Source organism: Pongo pygmaeus, chromosome 13 (genome assembly GCF_028885625.2).
Source record: "Pongo pygmaeus isolate AG05252 chromosome 13, NHGRI_mPonPyg2-v2.0_pri, whole genome shotgun sequence".
Lineage (NCBI taxonomy): Eukaryota > Metazoa > Chordata > Mammalia > Primates > Hominidae > Pongo > Pongo pygmaeus.
The window spans coordinates 49,316,061-49,335,941 of NC_072386.2; the positions used below are offsets into that span (position 1 = coordinate 49,316,061).

At 36.5% G+C, this 19,881-nt stretch overlaps 1 protein-coding gene across 3 annotated transcripts in view; it reads left to right on the forward strand.

Annotated features, from left to right (window-relative positions):
• PTPRD (protein tyrosine phosphatase receptor type D) overlaps positions 1 to 19,881 on the forward strand; it is a 1,191,315-nt gene that overhangs the window by 1,046,723 nt on the left and 124,711 nt on the right. For all 3 annotated transcript variants that reach the window (XM_063649531.1, XM_063649529.1, XM_063649530.1), the window contains 2 exons: positions 4,623 to 4,634; positions 9,375 to 9,487. In XM_063649531.1, the coding sequence (XP_063505601.1) occupies positions 4,623 to 4,634; positions 9,375 to 9,487 (125 nt within the window). The remainder of the gene's footprint in view (positions 1 to 4,622; positions 4,635 to 9,374; positions 9,488 to 19,881) is intronic.

The window sequence follows — 19,881 nt, forward strand, 5'->3', positions numbered from 1 at the left end:
AATCTGATAATCTCATTTCCATTCACTCTTTTTCCTACCCATCTCGCTCCCTTCTAGGGGGTGTATATTAATTATTTTCACCCTCACTCCCTTGCTCTTCTGTCCCTGGAATTGCATTTTTCCCCCATAACCTCTTATCTTGACTCTTAAAAAAAGAAACTCCTTCAAAACTCTTCTCCTTTGAAAAGCTTGTTTTTAAAAGGCTCCATTTCATTTTATTCCAGCGTTAAGAGAGGGTTGAGAAAATAAAGGACAAATGAAAGAAGTTCATAACCATAACCCATTAAATTGCCTATCCTATTTTAGAGTTATAAAGAATGAAGGAAATATCCATCATTATTTTTTTTCGTGAACACTGCCATCATTCAATTATCCGTGCTGTAAAATAGCTGAAAAAGCAAGTGTTGAGAGCCAAAATCTCCTCTCATTTGATGATTTGAATCTTCCATTGCGATCTGTATCTATAAGCATGTATCTTAAGGAACTCGTTGTATTTTATTACCTCTCTCCATGTAAGAGATAAGGGCAGGAAGCATGAAGTACCCACCTGCCCCATGAGTAATCATAGTCCCTGTTTGAGTCCAAGCAGGAGATGGTGTCATCTGCTGTCTGTACACTGCACTTTTTTCCAGAAGAGAATTCGATAATAAAAAGCAGTAGTATAATTCTAATTGTTTTCTGGGAAATATTTATTTAGGTGGTCACATACTACTATGGGAGTAGGTCAAAAAACAAGTGATTGTTGACAGGTATATTTCTAGACCATATCACATGACATTTTGTGATTATTTGAAATGGGAAAAATTAATGCCTTATTTTTTAAGTTATGTTTTATTTGGATATACATAGCTATCATTAAGTCATACCAAGTAACAGATGTGTATGGTATTTGTGAATCAGTTATGTAAATTTGGAGAAATATGATTATAGCCCTAATAATTTTTAAAAGATAATTATTTTCTTTCTTCATCTGCAAGTGCTTAAAAAATCAACTCACTTAAAATTTTTCCTAATCCCACAAAAGGAAGTATCATATTTAAAGGTTTTATGACTCTGTTAAAATAGAGTAGCATTTTAGTGTGGGCCTATGTAAGCATCGTCTAATGCAATTGTTGGGAAATGCACACATCCTCGAATGCTAAGTATATTTAGCTAACCATCTGAAGGCCCATGAAGCGTTTCTGAAATAGAAATGCTTGCTTCAGCAGTAAAGAACATTCCTGACTTGAAATTCAAGTAGAACCAACAATGTCCTTCTTGATTATCATGAGACAGTTCAAAAGGAAATCTTCCGTACCCAATGAATAGTGGTCTTTTATAGCTTGGATTCTGAGCAAAGTTAATTACGTAATAAATACTCCATTCCCTCTTTTTAGGTGCCTTTCAGTTTATATACAGGTCATTGGTAATGACTCAGCATTGAAAGTATCATTATTATTATTATTATTGTCAGAATATTTTACTTCCCATATGCAAATAATGCTTTGAGAAGAGAATGAGAATAAAACGTTGTTGGCTCACATTATATTGATAATCCACTTTATCATATATCTCTGCTTCTAAGATGCTTGCATTAGCAATAGGTCTGTGGCTACAGATAGTTTTATCATGTAAAGAAGTATATTTTACCCAGCTGTCTGAGGACACTTTGAGGCTTATTCCTATTAGATCTATTCATGTGGAAATGGCATGCTCTTTGATGTGGTATTCTGTTCATTTAACTTTTGTTTTTAATCTAGTAATCTGTATACCTATAATACATTGATAATCAGTAACAAAAAAATGTCACCAGGGATTTGTAAGATCCCTAAAATACCCTCTGAATCGTCAGAAAATTAAAATATATTTGGTATATCTGTAATGTTATAAATTTTCTTGTACTATAATTTTAAAAAAATATTATATGGGCCATGACTTAAAATACACGTTACAGAGATAAGATAGTAGCAACGTTCGGACAAGTACTGGACTGAGGAGCCAGGAAACCCGAATCCAAGTCCCAGTTCTGTGACTAGCTGGTTGCATGAGGTAGAAATTCATGCCAACACTCTGAGCCTAGATTTCTTCATTACAAAGTTAGTGGGTGGACCAGATAATTAGACCTTTTTAATCATAATGTGCTATAATCTGAAAACATTAAACACCAGGTGATAGTATTGGTACTGCACGTCCATTTACTCCAACAAAAAATTCACAAGGCAATTGAAAGTTCGTATTCTGTATATCTGTTACATATGTAAGGCTTTTCAGACTTTATTCCAGAACTGTCCAAGAATTATTTATATAAACAATAAACATTTAAAAATAAACTGTTAACCTTACCCCTATGGAAAAGCATTTCAAGATGGATGAAAAGTGTTTTATTACATACTATGGAATCAAAGAAAGTGTAGATCAGGTGGTCCTAGAAGTCTGAGATGCACTTCAGGCAAAATTAACATCCTTGAATGGTAATAACCTAGCCTGTGTGCACACTATTTCTCCATCCCCATCCCAGGATGTGGAAACCATGAGCTAGATGAGACTAAAATATAGGCTTCAGTTTTTCCAGCCTTTTCCTGCTCCAACACTGGCTCTCTGCAAGCTTTGTGTCTTTAGTCTTCTCTTTCTGTATCAACCCTCCATACAATTCCAAGCCCTCATCAAAGAAATGCAGTCCAGAATATTTTGAGATGCTATGAAGAAATATGTGGCCACACCCAACCATACTGGAAGCTGCTGGTTGGCTGTGCTTTCTGGCTTCTGAGTAGGCCCTCCCTAGGCTAGGAATGCCTTTCCTGTCACTCCCCTGCCACTCCTTTTGGCTTGGATAACTCCAACTCATCCTCTGGAAGTAAGCTAGGATGCTACCTACTAAATCAAGCCTTTCTGGGTGCCTGCCTCATCTTCTATCCCCTCTTCTCCTCCCCTCTCTAGCATTTCAGGCTGCCTTAGGCTCACTTTTCCTAGGCTCTTAAAGTACTTTCTACTTGTCTGTTATAGAACCTACTGCATTGCTGTCAATGCCCCTTTTCTTGGCACTCTGCCTCCACTAAACTGCAAGTCAAGGACTCTGTCTTATTCATTATTGTGTTCCTACTGCCTAGTAGAGTGCCTGGCACACAAAAATATTGAATAATTAAATGTATACAAGTCAAACGGTATTAAACAAACTCAATTCCTTCTACATGTTGACTCCATCACTCAATATCAACTTTATTTTGGCTGGCAAGAGTTGCAATAAAATCCTTGGCCTATAATTTAAATTTACCAGTTGTGAAAGCTTTCAAACTTAGATATTTGTACCACATATGTACCCAGGTGTATGGTGAGGCTGACCTTTATCTAGGACTATGAATTTGTGCATATGAATATTCAAACAGCCTTTTAATACACAGAAATGATCATTCACTAGATGGTTTTCCATCCTGAGGCATAGATTTTTCTACAGCTGATTCCCTGATAAAGTCATTGATTTTAAAAAGTGAGCAAATTGGAAACATTTATGTAGAATTGTTTTTAACCTGGCACACTAAGTAAATCACTTTAAAATTAAGAATAAGAAGAATTAACCAATGTGTTTGATATCATTTTCATCATTTACTTTGTATGTGTGTGTTTGTACCGTTTAAATGTGGATTTTTTATTTTTGAAAAGAGATGGATTGAATTATCTCACAGGGCCAGATATTCCAGCCACTTGGGTATATATTTCATTGGCATTAAGAAAAACTTAGTACCTTTATTTTGCAACTGGGAACTCACTGAAAACTGCAATTTGCCTCGAAGTGAAGATTTTTAGATTAATTGTTTTCAGGAAAAGGTTATACTCTGCAGAAATAATATGGTTATTTAAACAGTCAACATATTATCACATGTGAAAGGATCTATAAGCATGAACTAGTTGTGTTCACAGACAGCACCACAGACTAGGAAAATACATGTTCTGTCAATGGCTGGTAATAAAATGTTTTTCTGGATTAGCCCAACTGTATAAATGGGCCATACTCTGTAGATTTATAATGATGGGTATTATATTTTCCTAAACTGAAGATGCACTTAATCCTTCATTGGAAAAAAGATGTGGCAAGAGGTGTTTGGAGAAATCATTTCTGCCACCTTATTACCTTTTGGTGTAATTTCTGTATAGTTCAATACAATTTGCAGATATTTTATATCATGAAAAGAATCACATACCTCTTAATTGAAGGCTTTTTATTTTAAATGAATGAATTTCTTTTATGGAATGATGCTGTATTCTCATTGAGTACATTAGTTTTCTCATAGCATGTTTTTTAAAAATCAAATTATCTCTCCACTATCGAACACTTCCTGGGATATAATTAATTGTGGCAGTATTTTATAGGTGATGGATAAAAGTGCACGTGGCATTCACACACACACACACACACACACACACACACTATGTATTCAGTGATGTAACTTCATGTCCTCTGTTTAGTTCATAATCAGAGGTCTATAAATATTTTGATTCGCTGTCGCTTCTGAATGTATGTCAGTTGTGTGTCCTTGCTTGTGAACACTATTTCTTAAATCTTGGTTGTCATGGTTATCCTTGTTACCATTGGCCAACTAACATTTAGCCTTTCTTTTTCCTTTTTTTGCTGCATTAAAATGGAGCAGTAAACCCGACAGGTGAGGAATAGAGAACAAACCCCTTTAATGTTCAGTAAGAAAAAAATAAACTGGTAGACTTTGGAGTTGTTGAGGAGGGGAGGGCGGGGCTGCACACAAAAGATAATACCTGGCACGTGGAAGATGGGCAAAGCCTACATATATACAATAACTTCATTAAGATGATTCTGGGGAAAATAAATATTTTGTTTACATAAGAAAAAAGCAGATTAAAGACGAAGTTTAAAAGATAGTACACAAACCAATATCTGAGTTTTGTTTGTGGTCAAGATTAAAATGGGCATTTGTGTGTGTTGATGTGTTTACAGAGCAGAAATGTGAGGTGTCTCATAAACTGTTTTGTTTTGTTTTGTTTGTTTTTACCAAAGATTAGTTTTCAAGTTTGACTACAGATCACCTAATGATATTAGCATTTTCACACCCTGCAAATATTGATGACAGTGCCTTAGTGAGAACTCTTCGCTAATTCAAAATTATTATCCATGTCTCCCAGTGTTGAATAATAATAGCAATAATAATCGCTAAAATATACTATGTGATTATTGAATGATTAATCTAAACTAACCTAGCTTTCTAACTCATATCTGTATATTCATATACACTTACGTATAAATATACATGTAACACATATATGAATTCCTGATTAAAATTAAACTACAAAAAACGTCTTGAAGATCACCTACCTTTCTCCCAATGCCATATTCCAGTGGTTTCCATTGAGTGGCCTCTGAACCAGCAGCCGTAGCATCAGCACCACCAGGGAACTTGACAGAAATACACACCCTTGGACCCCGCCTCAGACCTACTAAATCAGAAAGTCTAGGCATTGGCCCACCAGGCTGTATTTTAACAAGCCTTCCCAGGTGATGCTGATGCATACTAAACTTTGAGAACTATTGCTGCATTATTTACACTAAAATCACTTTATGTTGGTCAGCAAGCCTCATGTTCAATGATAAGAATCTTTAAACCTCTATGAGGGTGTCTTTTTTATGTGGACATCTCTAGTGTCCATTTATCCAGCAGAAAAACACATGCAAAATAGTTGGTTTTTGTTTTTTCAGCCAAAAGACGAAACACTTTAAACTCACTTAAAATACTACCTTTCATCGGCCAGGCATGGTGGCTCACGCCTGTAATCCCAGCACTCTGGGAGGCTGAGGCGGGTGGATCACAAGGTCAGGAGATCGAGACCATCCTGACTAACACGGCAAAACCCCATCTCTACTAAAAAATACAAAAAATTAGCCGGGCATGGTGGCGGGCACCTGTAATCTCAGCTACTCGGGAGGCTGAGTCAGGAGAATGGCATGAACCCGGGAGGCAGAGCTTGCAGTGAGCAGAGATCACACCACTGCACTCCAGCCTGGGCGACAGAGTGGGACTCTGTACCTTTCATCATAACACTTTTCACATTTTACAACTTAATGCTTTTTCTATTAAAATGAGAGGGTTGAACCAAAACTGAGACATCATCTTCTAATCTCCCTCTATTTTATACACAAATAAACTGAAAAGAAAATTTGTAGTTGACACATACCAGTAGTGGCAGAGTTGGGATTACATTCTTAATGTTATCAGAAACAAGTATTTGGATTGATTTACTTGAATATTGATAGTAGATATTTCTAATAAGTATATGTTTCTTTTGAAAGCCTCTTCTCACATGTCTGTATATCTTTGTTTCAAGACCATAAATATGATCTTTCACTCAACTTCTCTTTGTTTTTTCTTCCCCCCCCAGATGAGAGCCTGGTGAAAGCAAAATACCCCATAGACCAGAGTAGCATTTGTGTTGTGTATTACCCACATCCCAAACAACCACATGCTTTTATAGTATTAGCAGTTTCTGACAGATCCAAAATGTCAAGTAATCTTCTATTTCCTTTTCACCTACACAACTTCTCCACATAGTAGATACTTCTCACTGCAAGAAATAAACTCACACTAACATTTTATGATCTTAATAGAAAAAAAAATAGCAAGGCAAAATTTAAAATGTTTCTATTCATTATTCTTTCCATTTTCAAATTGAAAATGAGAATGATGAGACCGCAGGAAAAAGGTTACTACTTACATTCATGTTGGGCCTAATTTAGACGATTATATGTCTTTTAGTATTTTATGACAACGTTTTAAAACTCTTTAGTATTATTACCAATGATGACCAAACTCTTCGTCTTCCACATCTTTCCTAGAAATGGTTTCTGTGTTAGAAAACAATCATTCGAGCACATCACATAATAAGTGTTTAAAAATAATGTGATAAGAATGTGGACAGCCAGAATTATCCATGTTGTGATCATTGAAACAAAACTAAGCAAAATGCATTTAAGCAGCTGGTTTTCTATTTGGCTAGGATTTCAGGAGTCTGAGGTCTTGGAAATAATTTCATTTGAATAGACAGTGAAAGAGAAGTTAGTTATTAAATGTCACAGCATCCCTCCCTGTTCATTCAAATTGTGAATTGTAATTTTAGTCCCATGTCTTGAGTTTTCTGAGACTCACATCTTTGCAACAAGATGTAATTCCTAACTTTCCTTGCACCAGAGAAATTGGCTAAATTACTTTAGAGAGTTTTATTTTCTATCCCTCCAGCTCGGTGTCACTCATCCCAGCCACAGGGAAAAAGAAGATAAGGAGGTTACTCTACAATACCTGTAAGAGTAAAGTAGTTTTCTTGCCCAGATAGATATTTCTAATTCTGGTTTCCATAATCTTGAAAGAATGGCAGAGCCACGTTGGGAAGGGAGAAAAATCTAAATTTTAGTCATTGGGCCTGACACATTAGTAAAGAAATGCATCCTTGCCAACTTACGCAAAATGATCAAAACATGAGAAGGGCCATTGGTATTATTTGAAGTGAGAAGACCAACCATATGTTTCACATGGAATTGACTGGCTGGCTGCACCCAGTGACGTTTCATTAACCCATTTCGATTTTGCATCTTCATTGGTAAAAGGAATCTCTTAGTGTGGTGAGGCGAAGACCCATAGCACAGACACAGTGACATTGCCTACTCTGAAACTGGTCATCATGTCCTCCTTTCGCATGGTCTTATGAGCCTGTCTTTTTCTTCGTCCTCATATCTTTTTCACCAGCCCTTTGTCTCCTCTTTTTCTTTTCTTCTTCCTTTCTACTCCATAGAACTGGAGCTGCCAGTACCTTGGCAGGTCGCAGAATACTGCTCACCTCTGATTGGTGGAATGGGTTGGCAGCACATTTTGTCCCAAGGCTGTATCTGACACCTTTAGGTAGAAAGAGGAAGTCCTCAGACAGGTTAATCTAAGGTACCGACCGAGAAAGCAACATGTCTAACAGGACTTAGCCATGAAAATGTATTCCATTAAGGATGTTTCGCCAAAGGCGTTGCACTTGAGCAAATCATGTGCACGTCCCCTTTGTATCAATCTTCTCTTCACCCCCTGGTTAGTTTTATTTTATACAGATGAGCAGAAATGGGAAGAAAGGCTATTTAACAGGAGCCCTCTGGCTAACCACAGAACGACCTGGGTGGCATTGAATGAGAGCCCATTGCCACAGCAACACTAATGAGCTGTACCACAGTCACATCAAACAGAGAAAAGGAAAGTTCCTAAACACTGTGCAGCACCTTTCCCCCCCAATAAAAATGCCTTTGCTTTGAGCAGGGGTGAGATACTAGGATTGTGACTCCGGTGTAGAGATTGCAGGCATTAGTATTTGGAAAAAAAGCATCGTTTGAAAATGGCTTCCTTTGATTAAATGGGTTTTTAATCTAATTCAAGCTGGAAGAAGATAGTTATGACTCTGATTAATTTTTTATTGGATAAAGAAATCTTATATACAGATCTGACATTTCTTGCTTAGAAATTTGTTAAAATTACATAATGAGAGCTTAAATGGGGATATCTAATAAAGCTAGTAGATAGCTTTTAAAACAAAGTTAAAATGTATTGTGTGAAGAATCACATTTATAACAAGGCACTGTCAGTGGCACCTTGAATGATTATCAGGAGAGCTGATCTACCCACCAGGTGAAATTACTTTTTCTCTAATCTTTCTGTGAACCTTTCATTAACAAAATATTAATCACAGTTAGCTTAACACTGTTAAGAGCTAACACTGTTTTTTTCCATCACATTTGAAAGAGAAAGGGGAGTTTTGTTTTACCTGGTCCCGATTGTCCTAGGCATTAGGATAACTTGGCATCTTAAAAATGCACTTGTATTTACCTGCCTTATGGGAAAATCTAAGGCATCTACTCTCTGTAGTCACCACTTATATATACTTAGGGCTAAGGGGGACAGATTTAGCTGTTCAGCTTAAGGTCAGGTAGTTTCTCTATGGTAACAACAGTCTTAGTATTGGCAACTTAGGAGTATCCTATCCTGTTCCTCACAAATAGAACTAGTAGATAAGAGAGAATTGCTCAATAAGGGTCCACGCGTATCTCACCAAGATCCCCTTGAAACCGAAAGGCAGAGTTGCTGAATTATTTAATCCTACAGTTGGAGGAGGACTTCGAGATCATTCACTTAAACAAAAATTTTAGACCTGAGCGAACAATTAGGCCAAGGGGGAAAAGCAACCCGAACTGGGTCACAAGTCAGCTGGGTTAAAAAGTTGTAAAACTGAAAACTTGGGAGGTGGGGGAAAATAAATATTTTTGGGGGGAGAGCGCAGGTACAACTCTCTGCTTTTCTATCTGTTCCAATTGATTTTTGTTTTCTTCTTAAATTTCTATTTTCCCCCTATAGGAAGAGGGCAGAGTCCGACTCTAGAAAAAGCAGCATACCGAACAGTAAGGAGATCCCTTCACACCACCCAACAGACCCTGTAGAACTGAGGCGCCTTAACTTTCAAACACCGGGTAAGAAGCATCACACGTCTAATCCACACACAGTCTTTCCCAGAAGTTGTACAGCTCAATTGATATTAAGAGTTGAAGGTATCGCTTTATTTTGAACCATTTTGTTCATCCTGCTCTTTTATTTTACTATTATGGAGACTTGCCCAAACAAAAGTCTGAAAGAAAATTAAGTTCTTTCTGCAAACCTGAAATGGGGTAGGGAAGAAAAAGAAATACGGTTCTCCTTCAAATTTTGGAAGAACTATAGTCTTTATGATAATATCTACCATTTTTATGGGCTTGATTATTGTTTTTATGATTTCCAATGACACCAATCTGGAAAGAATTCAGTTTCTCATCAAGTGAGTGAATGAGTAAATGGATGGATGACTGTACACATCTTTCATCCCATGGGAAAGCATAGATTTGTTCTATATTTTCCTTTTTGTTTGTGTTTATGGTACTCTGAAAGAGGAAGGAAGAAAGGGAGAGAGGGAGGGAGGAAAATGAGGTAAATATTTTTAAATATTACCTATACTAAATTTCACTGATCACTTCAGCCTTCTTACTAGACAGAAACATAAAGTGACTGAGGATAACAAAAAATATACTTGTTTCTTAAAATAAAGAACATTAAGTGCTTCAACAGAGGAACACTACTATTCCTACTGAGGGGTCTTCTGTACAATATTGTTTATTCATGCCTAGATCTATTTGACTTTCATTCAACTAAAGCATGGTTATACCAAATGAATGGTAAATTATGAATGGCAGAGGGAGCTGAAAATATAAAACCGAGTGACCCTATCTTAATATGTTATGATAATGAACAAAGTGAAGAGCTAATCTAAGAAGTCTTTGGGATTAAAATGTGGTTGTAGTGTTGTCACACAAATTGTAGACAAGTTTCTTTGTGCCATATGGATGTTCTGATTCACAGTATGATACACTGCAGATATATTACAGTACACATTTTACAGTGAATTATTTTGAACATGGTTTATTATGTTCAGCATATTTTCTCTTTTACATGTAGATGTACCATAGTAACTAGTAACTCTTCAATTGAAAGAAATGTTTAGCATTTTCAGTGTGGCTATACAATCATCATAATGTCGGTATTTAAAAAAAATTCTAACTCATATGAGGTTAGACTTTAAAAAAAAATTATTTCATCATGCACCCGGAACGTGTGCATGATGATTGAACAAACTTGTGTCATCTTCCAGGATAGGTTGTAGCCCTCTGGATGCATCTTGTTGAGTCACCTACTCAATACTTTATTAAGGCAACTTGATATAAATTAAGTTACTGTAGTAAAATTTCACTGGTTCAGCGCTTTTTGAAATAGGTGGATACTAACTACTTCAGCCTATAGGCAACTTCTTTTTGTTTTTGGTTGTTTGTTTGATTGATGGATTTTTTGAGACGGGGTCTCACTTGATTGTCCAGGCTGGAGTGCAGTAGCACAGTGACGGCTCACTGCAGCCTCAGCCTCCTGGGATCAGGTGTTCCCCCTACCTCAGCTTCCCAGGTAGCTGGGACTACTGGGGCACGCCACCACATCCAGATAATTTTTTGTTATTTTTGTGGAGGTGGAGTTTTGCCATGTTGCACAAGCTGGGCTCCAACTCCTGGGCTCCAGCAACTCACCTGCCTCAGCCTCCCAAAGTGCTGGGATTACAGGCATTAGCCACCACTCCTGGCCTACAGGCAACTTCTTAATAATGGACCCAGGAATTTATATTCCTTTCAATTTAGCAAACTCAATGTATAGAGGACTCAAAAGCTGAAGAAATGATCTGCTACATGATTCCTTGCATTTCTTACCTCATCACCCTTTAAAAGAGCAACATGTTGTGGAAATAGAAAAACGGATCAGATTTCTCAGTACCTTGCTGCTATCTCTGCACTGCCCCTCTTTCCTCTGTATTTCACATAAATGTCATTTGTGCTGGAACCAACCTTGGTCTTCCACCAGAGGCAGAAACACAGTATAAGGTTGAGCAGAAAGGCAAAGGTGCCCCCAAAAGAAGAGAGCCAATGAGAGTGCTACACCTCACCTCCTCTAGCGCCAACAGAAAATGTTTCCGGGAATAAACACAAAGCAAGAATGGGAACTGTGTAGAGAGAATGATTAAAAGGTGCTGGTGACTGCAGGTAAGAGAATAGGAATGTCTTCAACGAGGAGACTTCTGTCTGCAAGTACTTCTCACTTTCAGATGTAATTTTGCAAATATGGCCAAACTCCAGAATTCTATTAGCAGTTTAATTTTCCCAATGTATTTGGGAATATTATATCCATTTATAGAGAGAATCTGTTAAGTTTTATATAAGATACTAGAAAGCAGAATGAATGTTACAATTGTAACATCTCTTGTATCACCAATGACTTTACGAAATTAAAATGGGGACCTGAGTATAAAGGAAGGTGTCATTTAACTAAAGTTAGACTTATCACCTCAAAAGGATAAGGGAATAAAGTAGATAAAATGAGATAAGAGAGGAGCCATAGTAGACAAAATGAGATAAGAGAGGAGTTGTAGTAGAGGAGGAGACTAGAAAAGGGGAAATTGTCCTAAGGTCCTAGCACATCTGTTCACTCAGGAAGCAATACATTATGCCCTTTAGCTCAGGTAAGCAATTCATTTAAGCTTGATTTGCTGAAATTGTTTATTTGCCATCCAAGTGGTATGTTGTGGCTTGCTGTCTGGAAAATTTTTACCGTTTTACAAAGGAAATAGACTCCGCTGTTAATATGAAATTCATAGAGATGTGACCATTTTCTTCAGCCTGCATAGAATTTAGCCAGTGGCTGTTAATTACAGTAATTACTTGCCAATAGGATGAGAGCAGAATGTGGGGTTGTTAACCCAGTAACCCTTTTGTGCTTGTTCTTCTCTTTTTCACAAAGAATCAAGGGTTTTCTCGGATAATGAAATAAAATAATCCTTTATTAGGTGTTGCATGATAGGTGCTATGACGCTAATTTTTAGGTTTTTAAATTATTTACATTTCACTATCTGAAATGTGGCTTTTTAATATATCTACTATGAATGTATAATTGCTTATCCCCAAACATTATAACACTTGAGAATATTTATTAATAATATACATTAGTAGAGAATTAGTAATCCACATCTGTTCAAAAAATGTCTTTCAATGAAATAAGATGCCTGTGATTTATATAACCAGTACCTAGTACAGAATTTGTTCCCAAAGGCAAATTGATTTCTGCTTCTGATGGGTCTGTTATGAATGATAAAATAGCAAACAAACATTACGATTTGAAATTCAGTAGGCCTTTCAGAAGGTAAAGAAAGCACATTGCTTAGTTCAGTGATTCTATAAATTCTACTTTCTCAAAAAAAATCATCTTATGAATGAAAGATTCATTTACGTTCTAAGTTATTTATTCTTTTGGAGAATCGAGATTTAAGAAGTCAGATCTTTTTTCCTTAATTCTGCCCGATATTCCCAATTTCATCTAAATATAGCATTCCAACAATCTAAGTACATCAAAGAACTGTACCCTTACATGCAGTACCACAAACATAGTTGGGTCAGAAAAAGTTAGATTTCCATCCACTGTTGCTCAGCTAAGGCACAAAGAAAAGACAGAGAAACCTGCTTTTTTGTCAGTATAACCATCCTTGTGAGGTTGGAGAGTGTGGAGAGGAACATTGCTTTAGCACATTTTCAAACTTTTAGACAAGAATCAAGTCACTCTCTGACACTGCTGAGAGCCTTTCAAAGAAGTAGCTTGGACTTGAATCTGTACAGAGCACCTTAAGGAGTTGCTGTATCTTCTCATTCTGAAGTCACTGATAGTGCTGGTAGCTAGAAGTAGTTCAGGGCTGAAGCCCACTAGTCCGTTATTGGCAACAAAGTTCTTGGTCTTTTTAGCATTAAGATGGGTGAAAAAAGAATCACCAACCCAGCCCCTTCTGAAAAACTATTTTATTTTTCTCTTATTGAGCATAATGTAATTGTGACTTAACCCATTGCTGCATCAGAGACAATATGGAATTGTTGAATACATTTTTTCCTCCCCCTAAATGGTAGTTTTTCTAGGAATAGGACTAGATTCAGGATAAACAGTCTGATAGGATCCCAGGATGCTGCATAGTGTTAGAACTAATCTATTACTTAAGTGGTGGGTTCACATGGTAAGTCTGGACAAATATACGGGAACATTTATCATTTTTTGTGCTTGTACACTTTCATTATTAAAGTATCCTTTAAAATGAAAAAAAAAATCCTGTCAGTCTGTGAAACACTGTATGTAAGCACCTGAACAGGTCAGGGAAGCTCATGCTTTCACAATTGAAAGCAGGCACCTCAGCTTGTAAGTATTTTGCATGATTGTAGATGTCTGTCTTATTGTGGTTCAGATGGCAGTGTATAGCCAAGTTATATTTGAGATAACATGAGCTACCTAATCATTTAAGAGAATAATGATTTAAAGAATAAATCATTGGTTATTAGTGTACAAGGTCAGCCAGAATTAGTGTGAAAAAGGCAATTTAAGTAACATCAGTTGTATCACCAATAACTACCAAATTAAAATGGGGACTTAAGTATATAGGAAGGTATCATTTAGCTAAGGTTTGACTTATTAATTCTAACAGATAATGGAATAAGATGGGCAAAATAAGTAAAAGAGAGAGGTGATGTAGTAGAGGAGTTTACTGGAATTATTAACTGCTGATCAAGTTTTACAAGTCTTTAAGGTCTATGGAAGAAGGGAAGAAAATATTCACTTATAAAAGATGCATTTAAAGGAAATGTCCATTAAGCTCCATACATGTCTGTAGACAGCAGTAACTCGGTACGCACTAGGATGGGTTAATAGATATGTTGCTTGTTAAACAAAAACGAACTGTGTTAGCCCCATTTGCAAGGAAAGTTTTCTCTTTCTTTCTTCTATAAACAATTTCCAAATTATTTTAGTCTCTCCCTCCCAGAACATCTTCTTTTTAATTTCAAAAGCAACATGTTTATTGGGGAAATTTTGGAAAATAGAAAATAAGCTTGTTAACAATTATTGCATATAGATTGTGACCATTTAGGTGTTCATTATGTTACTCTTTAATTTTTTGTATGTTTGAAAATTTTTATAATTATATGGTGGGAAAGGGGCCAACAAAAGCACTTTTAGAGAAAAAAATTACTCTTCATTCCACCACTTTTTTTTTATTTGACATATTTAAAATTAAAATTAAAATATTTTGTGTCATTACTCCAATTTAGTCTCCAGAAATATCTGCTATATACAGTTTCATGTATATCTTTCCAGACTTAATTTGTGTATGTAGTTATTTAAATGATATAATATAGAGTAGGTAGGGGTGTGTATGTGTGTGTGTGTGTGTGTGTGTGTGTATGTATGTCATATATATATACACACACAATTTGCTGTTGTGACGTTTATATAAAAATGGACTTTTTTTCAAGTGAGTGTATTTCAAGTGAGTGAGTCTTATCTTCTTTTTAACAGATAATGACAATGATGGTAGTCAGTTCTGTAGATATCAAAATGTATTAACTCATTCCCTATTAATGGAGGCTAAGTTATTTCTCATGTTTTGCTATTACAGATACTACTGTAATGAGCATTATTGAGCCCATATATTTTGACACCATCATTGCTATTTCTGCATGTCAGACACCTGGAAATATGATAGCAGGGTCCTAGGGTAGGCACATTTACCATTTTGATAGAGAGACCCAATTACAGACTTTTCGAAATACTGTAAAAATCCTTTACTGAAGGTTTGACCACCCCCCCGGCCCATGGCCTTTGAGTTGGGCAAAATGATGAAGATAAACATAATTTTATTAAAAGATGGTGATATATAAGAAAACCAAACAAATTACTAATATGTGTTCATTTTTCTTCTTTTTCCCAGCAAAGAAAATTTAGAGGTTGAGGATCTTAGAGAAATTCACTTTCTTTTCAGTACAAAGAAAGTTGTAAGAGAAGATGCTACTGATAGCATTGGTGGTGCACCAATCATTACCTTCCCCTCTGCCTGCATATTCAATATTAAAGTGTCTGCTATCCCTGTTCGTACCTCCTCCCTGGTCCAAAAATACCTGCAAACAAAGCCAAAACTATAGTGTTTATGCTTGCACCTTTTAGGAAAAGAGATTTAAAACTCAATGATCAGATGTTACAACATAAAGACCTCGTTTTCATTCAGTGGATGACCTTAATATGTTTTGCCCTAAAGCATACATGGATGGTAGGTGATTGATGGGCTGTGGAAAACAAAAACAAACTCATAAAAAGTTAACGGATCAGAAATAGTGGTGTCAGCAGCAGAAATGTCTGCACAGCAACTGAATAAGCTTTAAAAAGCTCTTGAGCTGTCTCTTCTGATCTATTAATACTATTAATTGGATCAATGCTAACAAGATCCATTTTTATATACACTTTCTTCATACATTCATATTTTATTTTATACAGTAAGGAATTTAGGCATATGACCTAGGTTAAGAATACCGGATGTGTTCTTTCTGTTTTATTTTCTGAAATTTCTGATATAAAGAAACAGCTTGTTCAAATTCTGTATTTTGAGAAAGTCTACATTAGAATTGGATTTTACAAAAAATTTTTAAATGTTTTGAGGCAGGATCTTGCTCTGTTGCCCTGGATTGAGTGCAGTGGCACAATCATAGCTTACTGTAGCCTCAACATGCCATGCTTAAGTAATCCACGCACCTCAACCTCCCAAGTAGCTGGGATCACAGGCCTGTGCCACCATGCCCGGTTCATTTAAAAAAATTCTTTTTGCAGAAACGGGGTCTTCCTCTGTTGCCCAGGCTGGACAGAAACTCCTGGAATCAAGTAAAAATTTTGAATTTTAATTACACCATTCATTGCTTACCTAGAAAAGCACTTTTGGTGACTCTTTCATTTAATGATGATCCCCAGTCACAAATTAAATCTAATTGTCATTACGGTTGTATCAGGAAGCTTACAAATCAATGTTCTCTTTGTCTTTAATTTATCATTAGTTTGTGATACAAATAATAAATATAGCAGAGTATTTGTATTTCATTCAGGGAATTCTAAATAGTGCATAAATTATGTCAAAAATATGACAAATATTTAATGAATGAATTTTCTCTTTCTGACTGTTAACTCATGGAAGTCTACTTTTGTTAAGACTGTGGTAATTGATTTGATGAAAAAATTAGCTTCTCTTTGGTCCATAAGCACAAACTGTTCTCCAGCCTTTATCACAATTTGTCAGTAAGGAAAATCATGAAGAGACTGTTACTGAGTCATTACAAACACACGTGTATAGTGACAGAAAAAAAATCATCTGAAAGATGTACCACCGTTATTAATGACTTCAAAAACTCTACTTAGCAGAATAGTTATATAGTGCCTATTGGCATTTAATGCAAGGTTTAAAAATATGAAAATAGAGCAAGTGTTTGATAAATATTTTTCTATGGATAATAAAATGATTTGAAGCATTCAGTAGCCTTATTGACTTAGTAAAATAGAGCAGGACTTTTGAAAAGCAAAAATACCATAAATTAGCTTCTAAAAAATATTCTGCCAAACAGCATTCCAGTTTTTAACATTTTAAATTAATACCTTTAGTTCATATTTTCTTGGAAACTTAGGATATTTTGGCAAGAAGTAACTGGAAAATACAGATGTGTTTTTGCATCCCCTTTTCCTCACCCCCACCACTGAAACAGATGACCTAGGTTAAGTCCCTGTATTGACACTTTTTCGCAATCTGAGGATGGTTTATGATCTCTGTCTTGCTGCATAGAGAGCCCAAACAGTCTTAAAGACCCAGCTTTATGTACATGTCACCACTTGTCCAGGGGTGTTAAATGGTTAGAAAGACAGCATGGCATCATGTGAAATGTGCTAAATGAGAGTGGACAGGGTATGGGATCAAATTCCACATGTAGCTACAGTTCTACTGATAATGATGACCTTGATCGAGTTCTTTAACTCCTCTGGGCTTCATTTTTCTAATTGGTAGAGATAATGGGGGATCAGGTTAGAGAGAGGGGGAGGTAGATGAACCCATAGGGGATGAACCATGCAAGAAGCATACTTCTTTATATCCCCAGCACAAAGCAGTATCTAGTCCATTGCCTTGTGGATACAAGCATGCAGTCTGTCACTCCCAACACTCCTTGATTCTAATTCACATACACACAGATGAAAGAAGGTTTTGTTCTTTTAAAACAAAGGCCATAATCTAGTTAGCCATATGTGGTCTGCAAAAGAGCTTATCGTTTGACATGGACTGAGTTTCAACAAAATTTTGAGTCAACATTGAAAACTGAGGAAATGCCACATGATACTCTGGATTTTTAGTGGCTATTGAAAACCTGAACAGTCTGAACCGATTGGCCTTGCATTCCCACTTGGCAGAGCAAGTCGTGGAGCTGAATAGTTTCACCCTTTTCAGAAGCCCCCCCCACGTGTACACTAGCCCTAAAGATTAGTGACATTGAGACTGAGCATTAGTTGCCATTTATGTCACACTTATGGCTGTTTTTCACATAGTAAATAATTATTGTTCTTTCTGGAGTCTCTGTTCAAAGTAGAGAAACAAAAGCCAGCCCTGGAAACTTGCTCATTGTGAGGAAATGGGAATGAGTGTATTTTTTGTGTGTGAAAATGTTGACTATATGATACTTAGCCATCTTCAGTCATTTATCTTACCAGCCTAGCCCATTGCATCTGTGGAGACTTTGCCCCCCACTTTATTTAGAAGATCGCAAATGCCATTCTCGAAATAGTACAGAAGAAAGATGCCCACGCTGCATGTTGAGATGTTGTTATTTACTGTCTGGGCTTATGTAGAGAAGTCATCTAACTTTTCTGGATTTGAGTCCTCTTGTATAAAATGAAAGTGCTGGACTAAGTCATCTCTAAGGTGCCTCTCAGGTTAAAATGCCATGATTTTAAAGTTTACTTCTTATAAGGAAGTCACCATGACATTAGTCTCACAAATATGTACCCTGTTAAAGGGAGCCATCCTGTTTTTTCCTCCAACCTAAGGCAGATTTCAGTGACTGCATCTGTCATTTTTCATGTTGACACTATATTGTGGAGATCATAGCTTCAAAATAAAAAGTCTTAACAGATTTGATGCATGCCTTTAAAATGCATTTATGGGTCGGGCACAGCGGCCCATGCCTGTACTCCCAGCACTTTGGGAGCCCGAGGCAGACGGATCATGAGGTGAGGAGTTGGAGACCAGCCTGACCAACATGGTGAAACCCCATCTCTACTAAAAATATAAAAATTAGCCGGGTGTGGTGGCACGTCCCTGTAATCCCGCTACTCAGGAGGCTGAGGCAGGAGAACCACTTGAACACGGGAGGCAGAGCTTGCAGTGAGCCGAGATTGTACCACTGCACTCCAGCCTGGGCAACAGAGTGAGACTCCATCTCAAAAAAAATAAAATACATTTCTATTGTACATTTGTAGCTTTGAACTGATGAGGTCATGACACTGGCAAGCCCTCCCTGTTTGTTAGCTGTGCTTTAAGTTCTTTGCTGCCAATAATAGCTGAGTACTAAAGCTTGCTAATGGGGTGTTAGAGGGGATTCAAGAATATCACCAAGAGAAAGCTCATCTCATTCTCATAAATCCTGATATGATTTCTAAATGGGAAAAAAAAGGAATAAATGGAGTTATAGGCCCCCCATCATGAATCCCATAGGACTAAGAGCCAGTGCTGAGGAACTTTAAAAATATCAATATATAGCTCCCACGTCCAAAGACCTGAATTAATTGGTCTGGTGTACAGCCTGCAAAAAAAAAAAAAAAAAAAAAAAAAAAATTAAAGCACATCAAGTAATTTAAATGTGTAAACTCTGATGTAGTAAAGACTTTGGTTTATAGACTGAGCAGTGGTCAGGTTGCCAGACAAAACATTGAAAAGATACCACAGTGAGGTCAACTTCATAGTTTTCTTAGTGTCTACCTTTTCATTCAAAATCTAACATATTTGTTTATATCATATAACATTTTTTTCAATATTGGGCAGTGGAGATGTTTCTGCAGAATTGTGTAACAATATTTTGAAGTAGATCCTTGGTCATTGTTTTCTGATATGAGCTAAACAGTTTCAACTTAGAGGAGTTTTACTCTTGATGATTATTTTTATGCCAACATTCGGTCTTTTCTGATACATGATATAACATCATAATAGACTGTGTGGCTAATGAAAGAAAATAGCAACAAACTTAAATAGTTCAGAAAATAAACAATTCAACTGCATACTAGTTTTCCATTTTGAAAAAAGTAAGTACTCTCTCCCTTCAAAGAAAAGGTACGATAACTTTTAGAACCCTTACATATGCACCAATAGACCCTTCTCTGTTCAGAAGTTCTGTCTATATGTGGGAAGAATGAAAGT